Source organism: Sinocyclocheilus grahami, unplaced genomic scaffold (genome assembly GCF_001515645.1).
Source record: "Sinocyclocheilus grahami isolate Dianchi unplaced genomic scaffold, SAMN03320097.WGS_v1.1 scaffold256.1, whole genome shotgun sequence".
NCBI classification, from domain to species: Eukaryota; Metazoa; Chordata; class Actinopteri; order Cypriniformes; family Cyprinidae; genus Sinocyclocheilus; species Sinocyclocheilus grahami.
Window position 1 is genome coordinate 422,797 of NW_015505435.1, and position 20,470 is coordinate 443,266.

At 37.2% G+C, this 20,470-nt stretch overlaps 1 protein-coding gene across 1 annotated transcript; it reads left to right on the forward strand.

Moving 5' to 3' along the window:
* The first annotated feature begins 16,643 nt into the window (after positions 1–16,643).
* Positions 16,644–17,878, forward strand: LOC107598792 (forkhead box protein L2-like). Its single transcript, XM_016290224.1, has one exon. It carries the CDS (start codon positions 16,900–16,902, stop codon positions 17,818–17,820), a length of 921 nt encoding a protein of 306 aa, XP_016145710.1. The 5' UTR covers positions 16,644–16,899; the 3' UTR covers positions 17,821–17,878.
* Positions 17,879–20,470: the final 2,592 nt, after the last annotated feature.

The following is a 20,470-nucleotide window of genomic DNA, read 5'->3' on the forward strand; positions in this document are numbered from 1 at the left end:
TTTTATGTTTTTACAAATGATTTAAAGATTTCTTTGTCTTTGTTCTGGTAGTATTTAAGGGAATGTTCCAAATCAGTCTGGGGGATTCTGTAGTCAGAAAAACCCCCTTGCAGTGTGTGAGAGTCTCTGGAGCTCTGCACCAGAACTCTCACTGCTGTGTGTCTCTCTGCTGTCAGGTACGATTCAAAAATGTAATTGTGTTAAACACATTGTGTGCATAGAGCACACTGTATAGTTGTTTGTGCTACTACATGTGCACATAGGCTAGTTGAGTTTATTCTTTAAAAACACATGATTGCTTTGCTGTAAGTGTTCTTTGAAATACTTAGGTAAAATGTTGTTGATGCTATGCATTTTAGACCGTGTGTCTTGTGTTAAATTAGGATAACTGTTACATGTGTGACTATGTAAAATTCGTTTGTCTCCTGCATGGAACACTTGGCTATTTTCAATATAGCTACAGTAAACCATGTTGCCACGCGGATACAATATGTTTCACAATTGCATTATCCTTTCTAAATTGGCTTCTAATTGTTTCATTATGTAATTGGCATGATACAATTTTACCTGACTAATAATAAATTGTTATATTTGATTTATTCTGAACTTTTCTTGAATTAATTATGACCAGTAAATCATAGGAGGCTAATGCTACCGTAAATCTGTGTCCAGGATAGTACAAACTAAAGGCGCATGAATGAAAGGAGCAGTAGGCACTTCATCTGAAGACCTTTTGATTTCTGTCTATCACTGACTTAGCAAGATGTATGGAAGTGGCTAAATCAAGTACACTTTTTGTATGAGTGAGCAGTAGGCAACCGACAAAAAGGTATTAGTTAACTTATTACACCCTCTGACTAATATCAGACTGGCTAGTTTGCGTCCGTGAGTTTACCGCAAACCCGGGGCGCGTAGCCTATCTCTGAGCGGCATTGGGTCCCTGATGAACGAATAATTGAAAGTATGGGATTTACAGAATACTCAAATATCTAAATTAATAAACAATCGAGAGTTCTGGTGCAGAGCTCCAGAGACTCTCACACACTGCATGGGGGTTTTTCTGCTGTCAGGTACGATTCAAAAATGTAATTGTGTTAAACACATTGTGTGCATAGAGCACACTGTATAGTTGTTTGTGCTACTACATGTGCACATAGGCTAGTTGAGTTTATTCTTTAAAAACACATGATTACTTTGCTGTAAGTGTTCTTTGAAATACTTAGGTAAAAGGTTGTTGATGCTATGCATTTTAGACCGTGTGTCTTGTGTTAAATTAGGATAACTGTTACATGTGTGACTATGTAAAATTCGTTTGTCTCCTGCATGGAACACTTGGCTATTTTCAATATAGCTACAGTAAACCATGTTGCCACGCGGATACAATATGTTTCACAATTGCATTATCCTTTCTAAATTGGCTTCTAATTGTTTCATTATGTAATTGGCATGATACAATTTTACCTGACTAATAATAAATTGTTATATTTGATTTATTCTGAACTTTTCTTGAATTAATTATGACCAGTAAATCATAGGAGGCTAATGCTACCGTAAATCTGTGTCCAGGATAGTACAAACTAAAGGCGCATGAATGAAAGGAGCAGTAGGCACTTCATCTGAAGACCTTTTGATTTCTGTCTATCACTGACTTAGCAAGATGTATGGAAGTGGCTAAATCAAGTACACTTTTTGTATGAGTGAGCAGTAGGCAACCGACAAAAAGGTATTAGTTAACTTATTACACCCTCTGACTAATATCAGACTGGCTAGTTTGCGTCCGTGAGTTTACCGCAAACCCGGGGCGCGTATCTCTGAGCGGCATTGGGTCCCTGATGAACGAATAGTTGAAAGTATGGGATTTACAGAATACTCAAATATCTAAATTAATAAACAATTGATATCTGTGATCAGCTTTTGATTAGAAATATTGCCTAAATTTAATGATCACGTGAAATTGGAGTCAGATTGAAAACGGAGCTAGACAAAATGGAAACTAAGTCCTGATAAATTCAGAAGCGCAAGTAAAAGACTGAATACGCATTAAACCTTCGACCAGGCCGCTGGATTCCGCTTTTTGGGCTGGCGGGTGGATCCTTACACTAATTAGCAAGATTTTAAAATGTATTCGTTGTTTAACAGGGAGCCAGTGCAGAGTTGACTGAACCGGACTAATACGGTCATACTTCCTGGTTCTAGTAGTAGAACTCTAGCTGCTGCATTTCGGACCAGCTGGAGGTTGTTTATTAAGCGCGCAGAGCAGCCACCCAATAGATGATGATTCAGATGATGTATAAATCTAAATTTTAAAAAATTGACACTTATGACTGGTTTTGTGGTCCAGGGTCAAATATTTTTAAGATGGAAAAATGCAGTTTTACAAATGCTAGAAACATTGTTTTCAAAGGAAAAATTGCTATCAAATAGCACACCTAGATTCCTAACTGATGATGAAGAATTAACAGAGCAGCCATCAAGTGTTAGACAGTGTTTTAGGTTATTAAATGCGGAGGTTTTTAGTCCAATAATTAAAACCTCCGTTTTTTTCAGAATTTAGCAGTAGGAAATTATTAGTCATCCAGTTTTTTATATCAACTATGTATTCCGTTAGTTTTGCAAATTTGTATGTTTCATCGGGCCACAAAAAAATATAGAGCTGAGTATCATCAGCATAACAGTGAAAGCTAACACCATGTTTCTTGATGATATCTCCCAAGGGTAACATGTAAAGTGTGAAAAGCAACGGTCCTAGTACTGAGCCTTGTGGCACTCCATACTGTACTTGTGATCAATATGATATCTCGTCATTCACTGCTACGAATGCATTCATGGGCTGGTATGTTGTGTTGTATATTTTGTACACAAACTTTTTTTTTTAAATGAGGGTGGGTGAAAAATTTATTATCATGTTTGGGTGAACTATACCTTTCAATACATATTATACAGTATATAGAGTATATATTCAACCACTGTGAGTGCATAACTCGCTGCCCTGATTGTGTGGGTAGTTGCCAGGGCATAGTTGTGTGGCTGCTAATGTTTTCTGAGTGGTTGCTCACTGGCCCAAAGACAACCATTTTATTGTTTCTCATTGAAAAAAAATTTAGCTTGAGCACAAACTGTTCAAAATGAGTTACAATTAGTTTTTAGTTTTTTTTACAGTTTTTCTGAATTGCTAAAACACATTTCTTAAAACAATCACAAGTTTTCTCAAAACCTTAAACACAAATCCAAACCCTTCAAATCCCTTCAAACTAAATTCACAGAACCCTCTTCTGGCAAAATCAAACAATCGCTTCAAAACCTTTTCACCTGTACTCAAAATCAAACAAAGCTTTCAAGTCACACACTCATTAGTCAATAATATACACACTACAGATCATTCATTAGACACAACATCAAAAAAATGGAGAACACAGTGTCCAGTGCATGTAGTTACAAAAAAAAACTGTTTATTGTATATAGTAAATATTTTGCAATACTGTAAAACACACACACACAAACAAAATAAATCACACCTACGTTTGGTGAATATATATATATATTCACATGCATGCATACATACATAAATACATACATACATACGAATCAGAGGACTTAATCTACGTTGCAGGCAGGCAACGGGGAAAAAAACACTCTGGTGTGGCGGATCCAGCCTTGACAAGACAGCACGTTTATGTCACCACAGGCCAGTTCTTTCATCCTAATGTGGTAGTCTTGCAATTCTACACAAGATTCTCTTCCACTTTTCTTTTGCTGTTCTTTTGAACTTTCCAACTGATTATGGTGGCCACAGAGAATCTGCTCAAATTAGTTTGAACTCTTTGTCCTGCCTCGGTCATTCCACACACAAGAACATGGTCTATCACAGTAGTCTTGAATTCATCGTGACCTTCTAGGTCTTGCTCTTCCTCGTCCTCCTCTTCCTCCACCTCAATTGCACTCTTCCGTACCTCTCAGATTGATGGATGCACCCATGCCATCTGTGCACTTTGATCTGGCTTATATTTTGTACATTCACGTATTTAGAAACAGTTGAACAGTTTTGAATTATTGTGTGTAAACGATGAGTGTTGCAGTTGTGCTTAACTTTTGCTTTCTTGTACTTAAGGTTTTGCATCACAAGTTTATCACAGTGCAAATTGTGTTTTAGTGAGTGAGAATGTGTCTAGAGTTTTGCAAAAAGAGTCCATGTCCATCTGCAAACAGTGTCTAAACTGCCTGAACTTGTGTAAGGTTTTGCCCCTGATGAACGAATAATTGAAAGTATGGGATTTACAGAATACTCAAATATCTAAATTAATAAACAATCGATATCTGTGATCAGCTTTTGATTAGAAATATTGCCTAAATTTAATGATCACGTGAAATTGGAGTCAGATTGAAAACGGAGCTAGACAAAATGGAAACTAAGTCCTGATAAATTCAGAAGCGCAAGTAAAAGACTGAATACGCATTAAACCTTCGACCAGGCCGCTGGATTCCGCTTTTTGGGCTGGCGGGTGGATCCTTACACTAATTAGCAAGATTTTAAAATGTATTCGTTGTTTAACAGGGAGCCAGTGCAGAGTTGACTGAACCGGACTAATACGGTCATACTTCCTGGTTCTAGTAGTAGAACTCTAGCTGCTGCATTTCGGACCAGCTGGAGGTTGTTTATTAAGCGCGCAGAGCAGCCACCCAATAGATGATGATTCAGATGATGTATAAATCTAAATTTTAAAAAATTGACACTTATGACTGGTTTTGTGGTCCAGGGTCAAATATTTTTAAGATGGAAAAATGCAGTTTTACAAATGCTAGAAACATTGTTTTCAAAGGAAAAATTGCTATCAAATAGCACACCTAGATTCCTAACTGATGATGAAGAATTAACAGAGCAGCCATCAAGTGTTAGACAGTGTTTTAGGTTATTAAATGCGGAGGTTTTTAGTCCAATAATTAAAACCTCCGTTTTTTTCAGAATTTAGCAGTAGGAAATTATTAGTCATCCAGTTTTTTATATCAACTATGTATTCCGTTAGTTTTGCAAATTTGTATGTTTCATCGGGCCACAAAAAAATATAGAGCTGAGTATCATCAGCATAACAGTGAAAGCTAACACCATGTTTCTTGATGATATCTCCCAAGGGTAACATGTAAAGTGTGAAAAGCAACGGTCCTAGTACTGAGCCTTGTGGCACTCCATACTGTACTTGTGATCAATATGATATCTCGTCATTCACTGCTACGAATGCATTCATGGGCTGGTATGTTGTGTTGTATATTTTGTACACAAACTTTTTTTTTTAAATGAGGGTGGGTGAAAAATTTATTATCATGTTTGGGTGAACTATACCTTTCAATACATATTATACAGTATATAGAGTATATATTCAACCACTGTGAGTGCATAACTCGCTGCCCTGATTGTGTGGGTAGTTGCCAGGGCATAGTTGTGTGGCTGCTAATGTTTTCTGAGTGGTTGCTCACTGGCCCAAAGACAACCATTTTATTGTTTCTCATTGAAAAAAAATTTAGCTTGAGCACAAACTGTTCAAAATGAGTTACAATTAGTTTTTAGTTTTTTTTACAGTTTTTCTGAATTGCTAAAACACATTTCTTAAAACAATCACAAGTTTTCTCAAAACCTTAAACACAAATCCAAACCCTTCAAATCCCTTCAAACTAAATTCACAGAACCCTCTTCTGGCAAAATCAAACAATCGCTTCAAAACCTTTTCACCTGTACTCAAAATCAAACAAAGCTTTCAAGTCACACACTCATTAGTCAATAATATACACACTACAGATCATTCATTAGACACAACATCAAAAAAATGGAGAACACAGTGTCCAGTGCATGTAGTTACAAAAAAAAACTGTTTATTGTATATAGTAAATATTTTGCAATACTGTAAAACACACACACACAAACAAAATAAATCACACCTACGTTTGGTGAATATATATATATATTCACATGCATGCATACATACATAAATACATACATACATACGAATCAGAGGACTTAATCTACGTTGCAGGCAGGCAACGGGGAAAAAAACACTCTGGTGTGGCGGATCCAGCCTTGACAAGACAGCACGTTTATGTCACCACAGGCCAGTTCTTTCATCCTAATGTGGTAGTCTTGCAATTCTACACAAGATTCTCTTCCACTTTTCTTTTGCTGTTCTTTTGAACTTTCCAACTGATTATGGTGGCCACAGAGAATCTGCTCAAATTAGTTTGAACTCTTTGTCCTGCCTCGGTCATTCCACACACAAGAACATGGTCTATCACAGTAGTCTTGAATTCATCGTGACCTTCTAGGTCTTGCTCTTCCTCGTCCTCCTCTTCCTCCACCTCAATTGCACTCTTCCGTACCTCTCAGATTGATGGATGCACCCATGCCATCTGTGCACTTTGATCTGGCTTATATTTTGTACATTCACGTATTTAGAAACAGTTGAACAGTTTTGAATTATTGTGTGTAAACGATGAGTGTTGCAGTTGTGCTTAACTTTTGCTTTCTTGTACTTAAGGTTTTGCATCACAAGTTTATCACAGTGCAAATTGTGTTTTAGTGAGTGAGAATGTGTCTAGAGTTTTGCAAAAAGAGTCCATGTCCATCTGCAAACAGTGTCTAAACTGCCTGAACTTGTGTAAGGTTTTGCAGAAAGAGTGATTTATTTGAGAAATTGGTTTAGGCTATTGAGAATTTGGTTCACACAATGGGATTTAGGCCCAATCCCAATTCTACCCCTTAGCCCTTCCCCTTTCCCCTACCCCTCCGTTTCGCACGTTCACGTGAAGGGGTAGGGGTGTCTCCATTCTCTTTTGGTTGGAGGGGTAGGGGTAGGGGAAAGGCCAGATAGCCCTTCAAACGAAGATTTTTCGGGACCACACTTCAAACGAAGGGGTATGAATTATCTCAGTGTAAACCGGCTTCAGGGGCAACATGGCTGCCCGAGGAGCAAAAAGACAAATAAATGTAAGCATTTTTGGCATTAATAAAGATTTTAACTAAAAGTAATCATTTGTTTTATGTTACATTCAATCGTGAGTTCATATTTACGGTCATGTTATTCAAAGAAATGTTTGCAAAAAATCGCTAATATTTGCTAACTAACGTCATATCATTATAGACTGCACGATAGTGCCACAACATATTTTCATGTCTGATCAGGGCGATAACCACTGTAGACATTGAGGGGGGCTAGTCCCCCCAATAATTAGAAATCGCTAAACCCTTTTCTCAAATATTGCCAATGAGAGAGAGAGAGAGATGAAAGTTGCATGTATGGGCGTCTGTGTGTTTCTCTTTTTAGAGTGAGTTTACTTAAAAAAACAGCGATTTTATCCTCTCGTTGCTGGAAAATATAATGTATCGATTCAGTATTTAAACGATTATTAATAAAAGTCGTGGGGCAGCGTTGACAAGTTTCTTTTCTCCTGGATGTGTGAGCTGCGCGATCTCCGATGTGTGTGTGTCAGTAAGCAGCGCATTAATATAGAACCTTAATTAAAGGCTCTAATGCACAGTACACCAGCACACCAGTATGTGTGTGTATTGTAGGAGCTAGACGACGTATGATAACGTGTGATGTATAGTAGTGGTGTCCCAATTCTACCCCTTGACACTCTGTTTCAAGGGACAAGGGGAAGGGGTAGGCGGAGGGGTAGGGCAAGGGGTATAAAATAGAATTGGGATTGGGCCTTAGTGTCTTAGCAAATGTGAAAAACTGTAATACAGTCATCTTAGGAAGTGTATATTACAGGTATGGTGTGATTAGTGAAAGCAACAGTGGGTGTAGGAGATTAATTATTTTGTTTCTTTACACACACACAAAAAACTGTGGAAATTGCCACAAAAAGGGGATGTAGTGTTCTCGCTGTAATACAAGAATGTGAATGTCAAGGCATGGGAGTTGGGGTCTGGCAGCCACACCCTTTATTTAGGAGCACTGCTCTCTCAAACCTAATGGCCGTGTCATATATGCTGTTTCTGGGACAGCATCTGTCCCTTCCTGGACCTGCAAGTGTCACCCTGGTCTCCACCTCCTCTGTCTCCCTCTCAGCCTTCAGATCCACCGGCTCCACCATGGTAAGCAGTCCAGCAAGCTCCGCCATGGATTTCTCTCACTCCAGCTTTACCATGGTCATCCACTCTGCCAGCTCCACCATGGTCCCCATTGTCATCTCTGCTGACTTGGCCAGAGTCTTCTCCACTGCTGGCTCATCAACTATGGCCATCTCTTCCACCAACACCTCTGTGGTGTTCACCTGCTGCTTAGATGCTCACTGGTGATGCCTACTAGTGGGGGAGGTAATGTCATGTCTTGTTTCATCACCTGTGTTTAGTCCTGGTTTCATTCGTTCCCATGGTTACTGATTTGTTAATTGATTAGTCTCACTTTTTCTTAGTTTCTCCCTCATTCAACCTATGTAATACATATAAAACCACAGGTGTGTGTGTGTGTGTGTGTGTGTGTGTGTGTGTGTGTGTGTGTGTGTGTGTGTGTCTGGTTCAGTTCTATATCCATTCTCCTCAGTTTATGATTTGGTTTTGCGGCTTACCTGCTCCCGTGTTCTAGAGTATTTTTTGCTTTTATTTAAAAAAGACTGCTTTGCAATTACAACCACTGTGATGCGAGGAAACCAGTGTGCATGTGTAAAAGGTGTTTTAACTTGCTTCACTTATTGTGTATGACTTTTTAATTATATGCAGCCAACAGGTATTTGTTATCATATTATTTTAATTCATTTTCATAAACACACTGGTTTCTAGTGCGAGTAGTTTTACCTTTACTTTACTTTCTTATTGTTATTTTTTAGAAAGACTTTGTTTAGGAGTTTAAGCCATTAACAGAGAAAGCCAGACAAAAAGACAAAGGTGAAAGGTTATGTGTATTTAACAGCCTTAATGAGGGAAAGAACTACAATTCCACAAAGCATTGTTAATTAAATTAAATTAAAAATGATGGAAAAATCTAAACTGGTTGATTTAAAGATGTTGATTATACATTGAAACAATATATATTTACATTTACTGCAAAAACACATATTATGCATAAAAAGTATTTTGAAGCCTAAGGTAACTGACTGTGATTTCATCATGGGAGTGAGTGGGCACTGAAGTTTTCTTTTGGTGCAATTTGTCCTGATTTTCTGATTGATGTAAATTTTTCTGAAGAATCATGGGTAGTTGTAGTTTTTCACCAGGAATCTCACTGCTGAACATGTTTATTTAAAAAAATAAAAAAATAAATAAGTTAAAATAAAACAGCCTGATGGCTTCAATAAAATGTAACAAGTGGAGGAACATTTTGAAAACGTTTCTCTTTAAATGTTCCTCTTTAATCCTGGCATAAGTTACATTAGTAGCCTACTTCCTTAATCAAGTCCAATCAGTATAATCAAACACAGCTGGACTCAAATGAAGGTGTAGAACCATCTCAAGGATGATCAGAAGAAATGGACTGCACCTGAGTTAAATATATGACTGTCACAGCAAAGGGTCTGAATACTTAGGACCATGTGATATTTCAGTTTTTCTTTTTTAATAAATCTGCAAAAATGTCAACAATTCTGTGTTTTTCTGTCGATATGGGGTGCTCTGTGTACATTAATGAGGAAAAAAAATGAACTTAAATGATTTTAGCAAATGGATGCAATATAACAAAGAGTGAAAAATTTAAGGGGGTCTGAATACTTTCCGTACCCACTGTATATGAGGTATCTGCAGCTGTGGCTCCTGATATATATATGGAATATATAAGATGGAACTCCTGTTCAAACTATTTACTTGTAGGCAGCTTTACATGACACTTTAAATTTCAACTTGTTAACTTTACGGGAAAAATCTTGCAAACTTATTGCCTCTGAAAAATCTAGTTAAGGTTACTTATATTCAAGTGCTGGGTTCATAAATTGGCTTCTGAGTACACGTGAATATATTGAGCAACCTTAACTAGATTTTTCTAAGGCAATACGATTTTTTTAAAGTAATGTTAACATTTAAATTTACAGTGCATGAAATGGCACTAATGGACTGAGCCATGGATGTCATCAATATCTAGAGATCCTCCTGGTATGTGAACTATCATCTTCTGCTGCAGAGACACAAAGCCTGATCCTCCAAACTCTGTGCTCTAGAGTATGAGAGCCAGGCAGGATTATCCACACCAAATGAAATTTTAGCCCCATTTCAAAGAGACTGACAGGGATTAGACAATTACCTGTTAATGCTCTCATCTGCCAGGAGTCCACAGTAAACAATCCTCATCTGGGGCTGATTATGCATATAAACACTCACACTAAACACTCTTAAAGTATTACTTTACAAGGAAAACAGGCTACACTTTCTTTCACATACTTTTTATGCTGCAGTTTTTGTATCACTTTCTTTTACAAACATTCTGAGGACAGTGATAGAGATACCCATATCACAGAGTTTCAGTCTGTGTGTTAATGTTGCCACTGTGAAATATTACAGCTAGTAAACACATTTAGAAGTGTCCCTCTCTTTGTGGGTCATGGTTGCCTCAAATGCTTCCCTAAGGGTAATAACCTTAAATGTTAATACAGAGGATTAGAAAGATATCTCATATGTAATGCATAAAACTTGGGACAGGGACTCTTCTCATATTTCGCCATTTCTGGAAAAGGGGCTATATTACCGCTATTTGCCTCAACTTTTTTTTAATGAATAAATATCACCACAAGATTCTTATACACCTTTTATATAACAAGTTTCATGTCTTAAAATAACAAAGTAGTGTTCTAAGAGTGCTGCTATAAAGAAATACAGACATATTCAACTGTTCAACTGTTCATAAAGACATAAAGAAATAAAGACACCAAGGTCACACTGTATTTTAAGGTCCAGTTCTCACTATTAACTATTGACTATGAATTTGCCTCGATAAACTCCTAATGTGCTGCTTATTAACAGTTAGTAAGGTAGTTGTTAATTTTAGGGATGGGGTAGGGTTAAGGAATCTAAAATATGGTCATGCAGAATAAGGCATTAATATGTGCTTTTTTAAGTACTAATAAATAGCCACTATGCTAGTAATATTCATGCTAGTTAAAAATAAGAATTGATCCTTAAAATAAAGTGTTACCAACACCAACCTATCAAGTTCATTGTTCAGAAACATTAATTGTGAAGTAACAATGGAGAGTAATAGGCCAATAGCCACCAACAAAAAAGAGGCTTTATACATAGAAGTCAATATTTTGAATCTCTATTTAAATTCAAACTTTGAATCTCTATTTAAACTGGTATACAAGAACATCACTCATTGGAACATATTTTGACAGTTTTCTTATAAATAAAGTCAGTACATGAAAATGGGACATAATAGAAAAGATATGTATTCTGAAGAATAGCATATTGAGTTTTTGGAAAGATCTGGGTTGACAGAATGATTGAGGGATGTAGTGAATGAAACGAGAGAGATGGTGTGTGGAGGTCTGAGACAGGTTCTGAATCCTTTTCCCTGCGGATTTGAAGACGTCCTGTTTTACTTTTCCTTTCCTGCAGGAAGCTACTCCACACTGTGTGCAAAGACCACACACACCCCCCCCCCACCCGTCCACCCACACACACACACCATTTCAATCACATGTGCAAATAAACAAGAACACTTATAACCACATGCACAACTATAACACACTTCACAAATACATTTTACTCGTTCACTTCCACATGCTTGAATGAACCAGTGCTTTTTGCCACACTGTTTTATTACATCTACAGTGCTTCAGTGCTCTGAATGTTAATTCTGTATTATATCAATGTCAATATTTTCACACCTATACTGCACCACAACCATTATAGGCACCCTTTTGTATGTCAAGGTCTAAAACGAGACACTTTTAGCAGAGAGAAAGCTACATTAATTATTAAGATGGAAAATGAATGCATGATGAAGATGAAGAGAACAGTAAAAAGTCAAACAGCTGTGTGACACGGTTGCAGTGTCATGGCTGTATTAACGTCTCTTGTAGTTATGGAGACATGATGTGATAAGATCTCCCACAATTCATAGCCACCCACATGTAGGCTTTTGTACTGTCAAGAACATTCTCTGGTAGCTTGGCAACTGCAGGGCATGGGGGTGTCAGGTAAAGACCGCCCCATCATACAAACACCATGTTCACCTGAATTAAACCTACACATTTTTGGTCCATTAACTTTGAGGATTTAAACATGTCAATTGTGAAACTGTCATTTTCTCTTCATGTGTGTGAATGCATTTGTGTGTTATACGATAATATGTTAACATGATAAAGTACATTTATTTTGTTTCCATTTGTTTATTTAATTTTAATGTGCAACATTATTTTGATTTAAAAATTTTGTTGACTGATCACACATACACACAAACACAGCCTTGTGTGTGTGTGTGTGTGTGTGTGTGTGTACTGGTTTATATATCCTTGTGGGGACTTAAACCTGACTACACACAGACTCATGGGGACTTGTGTCACGGTGGGGACCTAAATTGTGGTCCCCACGGGTACAAAAGCTTATAAATCATACAGAATTAAGTTTTTTGAAAATCTAAAAATGCAGAAAGTTTCCTGTGAGGGGTAGGTTTAGGGGTAGGGTTGGTGTAGGGCAATAGAATATAGGGTCTGTACAGTAGAAAAACCATTACGCCTATGGAGAGTCCCCACAAGGATAGCTGACCAGACTGTGTGTGTGTGTGTTCCTTTGATGATGTCCACCTGTCTCAGTAGGAGCAGGAGAACATCCCTCCCTCTTAATCCCTCTTTCCGTTCCTCCATTTTCACATCTCTGCATGCACTTTTTGCTCCCTGTCTGTCCTTCCCCTCAAAGAAGGAAATTGTCTTTGTAAGGACATTAACAGTTTTTATGATCATTCCTCTATTTCAAGAAAAAGCTTGAAAATGTTAGCTTTGTTTAGCCTTCTACCTTAAGACGTCACCTGAGCTCAATTAACATATTTTTGATAAGACAATATTAAATGTATTTATAAATTTGAAACAATGATTGTGTTTGCATGCACAAAAAAAAAAGATTATTTAAGTGTACTTTAAATCCAGATGTATTAATCAGAACACTGGCTTGGCCAGAGACTTTTATTATTATTAGAAGGAACATCATGAGTCCTTCCTTACACTCACACTTGCATTAGCCTAAGGACAATTATTGTCCATATTTACTAAAATACATTCTAATTAATGCCATAAATATACCTGCATAAACATAGGTGTGTCTGTATGGGTTGACTATACTTGTGATGCCCAAAATATCCTCACTTTTAAGCAATAGATCATTAACCTGATATAAAAACAACGGAAGTCTATAAAATTTCCTTATAAAATAACAGACGTGTCTGTGCCTCCGGCACGCCCAAACATTGACCTCATGTCTCATCCCGATTTCAGAGCACCAGAACGACCAGACACAGGAACAGTTTCTTCCCTCAGGCAATCCATCTCATGAACACTTAACAAGAACTGTGGAACACACACAATTTATTCACTCATACACTTATTTATCTAACACACATACTCAATCTACACCTCAAATTTGCACATAATATTCAGTACCTGTACATACAAAAACTGTCTATTGTCATATACCTGCACATACAACTGTCAATTTATATATTTTTATTACTTATTTACTTGTTCTATTTTTTTATTATCTGTGTTTTTTGTTCTGTCATGGTCATTCTGTTACACTGTGGAAGCTTCTGTCACGAAAACAAATTCCTCGTATGTGTAAACATACCTGGCAATAAAGCTCATTCTGATTCTGATTCTGATTCTGAAAGTGTGGAGGACGGGAATTTCGGGGAACGTCTTTCAGAGTATATACTTAAGCACGCACTACAAACTAATGCATTCTACATTTCTCTCTTTTTTCTCCTCCCTCTTCCTTCCTTCCCTCTCCACACACACTCGCTATTCTTTTCCTCACTGAGCCTGTGACAAAAGGTGGATCTTGTTCACACCTGAAAGAGCATTTTTATTGCTATCTTTAAAAATCTTTTGCTCGTGGTGAGGGCTAACAATCCTGGTGAGTTTTTTTTTTTTTTACAACTAGGATCAGATGAATAGTGTGTATATTTATTTTAAAAGAAAAACATGTTATTCTTTCTCTTGGTGGAAAACGAGGAATATTTTATGAAACTAAATCTTTCCTTAGCTTATCAACTAATTACAGTAAAACATTCCTGAAATGTCGTGACAGGGTATTATTTTTTAAACCAATTGCTTTGTCATTTAGCTACCTATACTCAACCAGGTGAAAAACTTTTACTGTTGTTTTTCTAATGTAAAAAAAAAAAAAAAAATCGACATCGGACGGACGAGAATATTTATTTTATTCATTTTTGTATTTTATATATTATTATTTCCACTGCATATATGCCTGTGATCAAAAATTTATTTTAAAGCTAAACTTAGATGCTTGAGAGAGTAATGTTGTTTTGATTATTAAAAACAATTGTAATTCTAAAATATAGTAGGCTATCTGTGACGCTGGCAGCGATTTCTAATGAATAAATACAAGTGTTCAACTGACTAATTTCAATAACTCTAAACAACATCTTGCAAGATTTTCTCATTAATTTCCTCAGACGGTAAATAGGCTACTTAACCCTAATTAACGAATATTTGCTTTAATAATCTTGTTATGGACTGAATGTTAGCTGAACGTCACTGGTTAATGGTTGTAGTTGTAGTTGGTATAGGCCAAGTGAATTTGTGTGTCGAATCTTAAAACGTGGATGTTATAGTATATTATAAGACTCAGTTATAAGACTTTATAACATTTAATTTTTTTTGTAATAAAATTAATCTGTAGATTAGGCTAATTATTCACGTTGGGCTATTATTATGCGTACTTTCTGCTTGTGTCAATTTTTCCCAGATTTTTTTACACCTCGTGTAATTGAAATCAGGTTGCATTTCATCCCATCACTGTGGTGTAGGAGAGCACGTTATCCTGTATGCTACGCTCTCAAGCTCTTAACTTGTCATAGCCTTTATCAAACCAGCACGTGGATAGCTACTTCAGAGCATTGGTAAAGAAGCTGTCAGGTCCAGCGGTGCTGAAGAAAGGTCATTACTTATCTTGTGCTGAATAGCCAATTGAAGGCAAGCGTTAGGCCTATACACTTATCTAGACGGTCGCATCCGCACTGTATAACTGAATTATTATTTATTTTGTGTAAGGGTAAACCCCTTAAGAAAAAAAAACTTCTTAAGAAATTCATTCCATTATTATAAAATATGTAGTTATTACAATTAGCCTAATCTAGACATGCAGTTAACCTGTAACTTATGCTCCTCTCAAGTGGGTAAATTAACGGCGTTTTTCACCACCACGTTTTATTTATCGTTATCGTGGAGGATATTTGTTTTGGCATAATCAGTTAATAAGAGCAAAGGAGAAAGATACATGTAAGCTGCATGTAATTAATTTCGTAATTACATAATTTATTTATTTAGTTTTTGGGAAAAAAACGTGCGACTAACATTATAATGTCTCCAGAAATCAGTCATGCACAAATGGTTGTTGCTGGACAATGCAGGTTCTATCATATCCAGCTACAATGATATTTTCTACAATCACAGTTTTATTCAGATCCAGACCCTTACTTGACACACACTCGGGCTAGTCTGCGTAATGGAGATTAAATAGTGTGGCGCAATGTGATCCACTAACACAGATCCCATATGAGTGATTTGTCACATTATCCTTTTGAGCCCATGTCCTTGACTAACACTTTCTTACTTAAAGCGACATGCTTATAATTTAAAATGAGCAGAACCGACAGCTTCAATGCAAACCAAACGCTCAGATTAGTCAAAAAGAATCTTGGTAATAACTAACGAAATTTACAAAAAATTAAAACAATAAGGAGCCAAACACAGAACAACAGCGCTACATACAAGTCACAAATCACTAGAGTCAAGTTAAAGGAACATAGTAGGAAAACAGGAATATATGTCAACTAAAGTTCTAGTTAGTCTAATAGGAGGTAAACCTGGAAGATATAGTCGGTAGAGGTAATAATAGTGGCAAGTTTTAACTTGTTACTACTAGCTACTAATAATATTAAGAAAAAAATAACAACAGTTTGTCATATTGTTTTTAAATAGGCATATTACTTTATTATTCCTAATTATTAAATCACTTTTTCTATTTAGGGCGAAAAAATTTTAATTTTAAAAGTGGTTTGACTACGCAGAGCCTTGTTTAGCAGTTCGGTTCCTGCACCTGTTACACTCTAAAAAATGCTGGGTTAAATACAACCCAGTGCTGGGTAAAATAGGGACAAACCCAGCAACTGGGTTGTTTTGCCCCAGCGGTTGGGTTAAATGTTTAACCCAACATTCTGGGTAGTAACCCAACCGCTGGGTCAAAACAGCCCAATTGCTGGGTTTGTCCCTATTTTACCCAGCACTGGGCTGGGTTTACCCAGCATTTTTTAGAGTGTATATGAACTAATTATATCTTTTAAAACTGTGTCGGTTTCCAGTTGTTGGTTCAATTGTTGTGGTGAGAGACATAGTTCAGAATTTAGAAGGTATGAAGCAAAAGAGATAAATCGCTTTCCAGGCATACGAATCAGGAAGCTTATGTCCTACCGCATCAAATATGTGTGTGAGGGAAAGAAAAGGCGGGCTCAAGGAAAAACCAAACCACAATTTACCCTCCTTCTCCGTGGGTATCTAGTTGAGGAGAAACTCTGAAGCGCAGGAGTTTTGTAAAACCTTTAACGCTGACATTAAGCTGCACAAAAAAAAAGAAGAAGAAGAAACTTTACATGATTGCAGTCTGAGGATTTCGACTGTCATCAAGACAATTTTGCATTGCTGAGCTGTTTTTATTATTCCACGGTTTTGTTTTGGTGTAGGTCTGCGTGCGCAATGATGACCACCTACCCAGGCCCCGAGGATAACGGCATGATACTCATGGACACTACCTCGAGCTCAGCGGAGAAAGGCCGAACAAAAGAGGAAACCCCTCCCGAGAAGGGACCGGACAAATCCGACCCGACCCAGAAACCACCGTACTCCTATGTGGCGTTAATAGCGATGGCAATCCGCGAGAACTCGGAGAAGCGTCTCACGCTGTCCGGCATCTATCAGTACATCATCAGTAAGTTTCCTTTCTACGAGAAAAACAAAAAAGGATGGCAGAACAGCATCCGACACAACTTGTCACTTAACGAGTGTTTCATCAAGGTGCCTCGGGAGGGCGGCGGTGAGCGAAAGGGCAACTACTGGACCCTGGACCCGGCATGCGAGGATATGTTCGAAAAGGGCAATTACCGGAGAAGGCGACGCATGAAGAGGCCGTTTAGGCCTCCACCGACCCATTTCCAGCCTGGCAAATCTCTTTTCGGTGGTGACGGGTATGGTTACCTCTCACCGCCCAAATACCTGCAGTCAGGGTTTATCAATAACTCCTGGCCTCCTGCGCCTATGCCATATACCTCCTGTCAGATGAGCGGTGGGAACGTAAGTCCCGTTAACGTGAAAGGCTTGTCCGCGCCGTCCTCGTACAATCCATACTCGCGCGTGCAGAGCACAGGTCTCCCGGGCATGGTGAACACTTACAACGGCATAAGCCACCATCATCTCCACCATCACACGCACCCTCATGCGCTCCAGCACGCGCAGCAGCTGAGTCCCGCCACGGCTGCACCCCCTCCGGGGTCCACTGGTAACGGGACAGGGCTGCAGTTTGCTTGCTCGCGCCAACCCGCAGAACTCTCCATGATGCACTGCTCATACTGGGACCACGAGAGCAAACACTCCGCACTTCACGCGCGGATTGATATATAGCTCGTGCTTCACGAGACCAAAGACAGATATACATGCTAAACGACAATAAATGCAAGGTCCATCGATTTCAAATAAATAAATAAATAAAAACATTTTAAAATTCTGCTGATTTAGGACAGATAAGAAGGAAAAACTCTTTCTGGAGCCTCAAATTGAGGAAGCACGGGCATTCACGGCGAGTAGCCTGTCTGATGCAGGGACTAAAGATTTCACATTTTCCTTCACAGGAGACTCGTGAACATTTATGTTATTAATGTGTATAAACTGTTCAATCAAATGAGAGGATGGCCAGCAGATTGAAGGTATAAACATCAAGGAATTACAATTCATGTTTACCTGTCCTGAATCCATTCTGCCAATGCCTCTGGAGTGATGGATTGGTTTCTGAACCCTTTTCTTTTTTTTTTGCTTTTGAATGTTTAAGGATACAATGGAGCTCTGGGCAGGTAAATAAACCGAAGCGTATACACCTGTGTTTTGGCCTCTTGTTTCAGAGCACGTGACTGCCAGTTTGAACTTGTACTTTGTAAAAAAAAATATATATAAATAAATAAAAAATTTTTAAACAAAATAATTTAAATGTATATGACACATTGGGGCCATTTTTAACTAGCACTTTTCAATCTTTCTTCTGTTTTTTTTCTTATAGATCTAGTTTTTATTCTTTAATAAACACTTTGTGAACTTAACACTGGTTTTGGATTTTATAATTTATACGGCATAATTGCGCGATTATTATTATTATTATTATTATTATATAACAAGATTATTTGTTTCGGGGTGCTTCGACTGTTCAGCCAACTACAGTTCTGGCCTTCCACTAATTATTTAATGTTCGTAGTAACCTATTTTATGTTTATAGGCGTGTAATTTTGAATTGAATAGTTATGCGAGATACGTTACTGTAAGAAAATAATTACCAAATAAAATTCTAAAAGTTTCTCAGCCTCATAAAGTTGTTGGTGTAAAAACAGTCATTTGTAGGCGAGTATACTAAAGCAAAATGGAGCCTATAGATGAGGAAAAATTGCGTAATCTGTTGGGACAAATTATTTTGTTGAAGTTGTAAATATTTAGCCCTGTCGAATCAACGTTATAGTACACGACAAAAAATGGCCAAATATTATTGTGTTTATGTTATTTAAAACTAATGTCCACATGTGGTGTCAACAATTAACATTTTTAACATATTTTTAACAACTAGGCTCTATTTCGTATGAACAGTTTCGCATTTTGTAGCCGCTTTTTGTTTCGTGTGTATAAAACACCTTTCAAGTATATATTAGAATTATAGTACACAAATGTTGTAATATACAATGCAAGTTTTTGTCTTTACATTTCTTCATTAGACAGAGAATATGCTCATCTGAAAAACTTGCCAAACCTCATTAGAATTACCAAAACCCCACAATACTACTAGTAAAAATAAAATGCATGTTTTGCACTGTTTAATTTTATATAGCCTAACACATAAGGTCTACGCAATCAATAAAATAACCCCTTTTAATAACTGTTATTTGATAACATTAACAAACATTTTTACATAATAGCTAATGTTTATTAAATCATATCTACAATGAAATAATCAGACACTTAATGAAACTTTGATAAATAGATTTTACGATGATGATTCGTAACGATGAATTAAAGTTATTATAAAATGTTAACCGACTTATGTTCGCGAAGCATAAGGCTGGAACGTAAGGAGTGTGTTTGAAAAACATATTTTGTCATGTGGGCTACTATACAGTGTTTTAAAGTTCCCGGTTTAAATAAAATAGGCCTACATTATATTTTTCTTAGTGGGTTCGTTGAGTTAATGATAAATGTTAAACTCAGTTTGAGCTTGGATAAGAATTTTTAGGACTGCATGAATATGTGGATGGATATATACATTAATAAACCCCTAGATACACAATTCACTTCACTTTTAACAACAACAACAACAACAGAAGAAGACGATGAACTTTAATTGAGAAGGTGGTATACAATGTTGTTCGTTGTTTGAATGTATCCTGTAATCCCCATCCGTCAGCCATACAGTCATTTTCAGGTGCCAGATGTGTATCACATAATACGCCGGCATGCAGGATACTTAGGGCCAGTGCATGGGAGTAAACGTGGCCCCTTTTAAAAGTATCTATGTAGGCTATTTTGTGTGCCCCCAAAAAGCGTATCGGGGAATGTTGTCGCAAAAGAACGTTGCACATCCTTAAATGTTTTTTTTTTTTTTTTGACGGGGTTGATCACAGGTGTATCCTCAAAACAGTTCAACTACAGGACAAAGATCATATATAATACATTCAACAAAAATCCCTTTCGGTTAATTTGGTTGAGAATAATAGTAATCCACTGTAGCCTGTCCTATATTTGAAATAATTTAGAAACCAATTATTATCTATTTATATTGGTAACAACAACAACTTGAGCGTCCCCATCTGCTAACGTCAGTCAGCTTTATTGGGGCTTATATATTTTTTTGCTTAACGTTATATTTATTTTATGTTATTTTAACATAAATATATTCTTGTGATATTTTGTTCAGATTATAGCCTACTTTCACACAACTAGGTTACTGCTTGGTTCATATCTACGTTTCCCAAAAGCATCGGATTTAAGGGCCGTTTCTTAAAAGCATCGTTACATAAGT

Bases quoted from the DNA above. Each gene is read 5' to 3' on its own strand.
- LOC107598792 (XM_016290224.1), top strand. From the start codon at position 16,900: ATGATGACCACCTACCCAGGCCCCGAGGATAACGGCATGATACTCATG.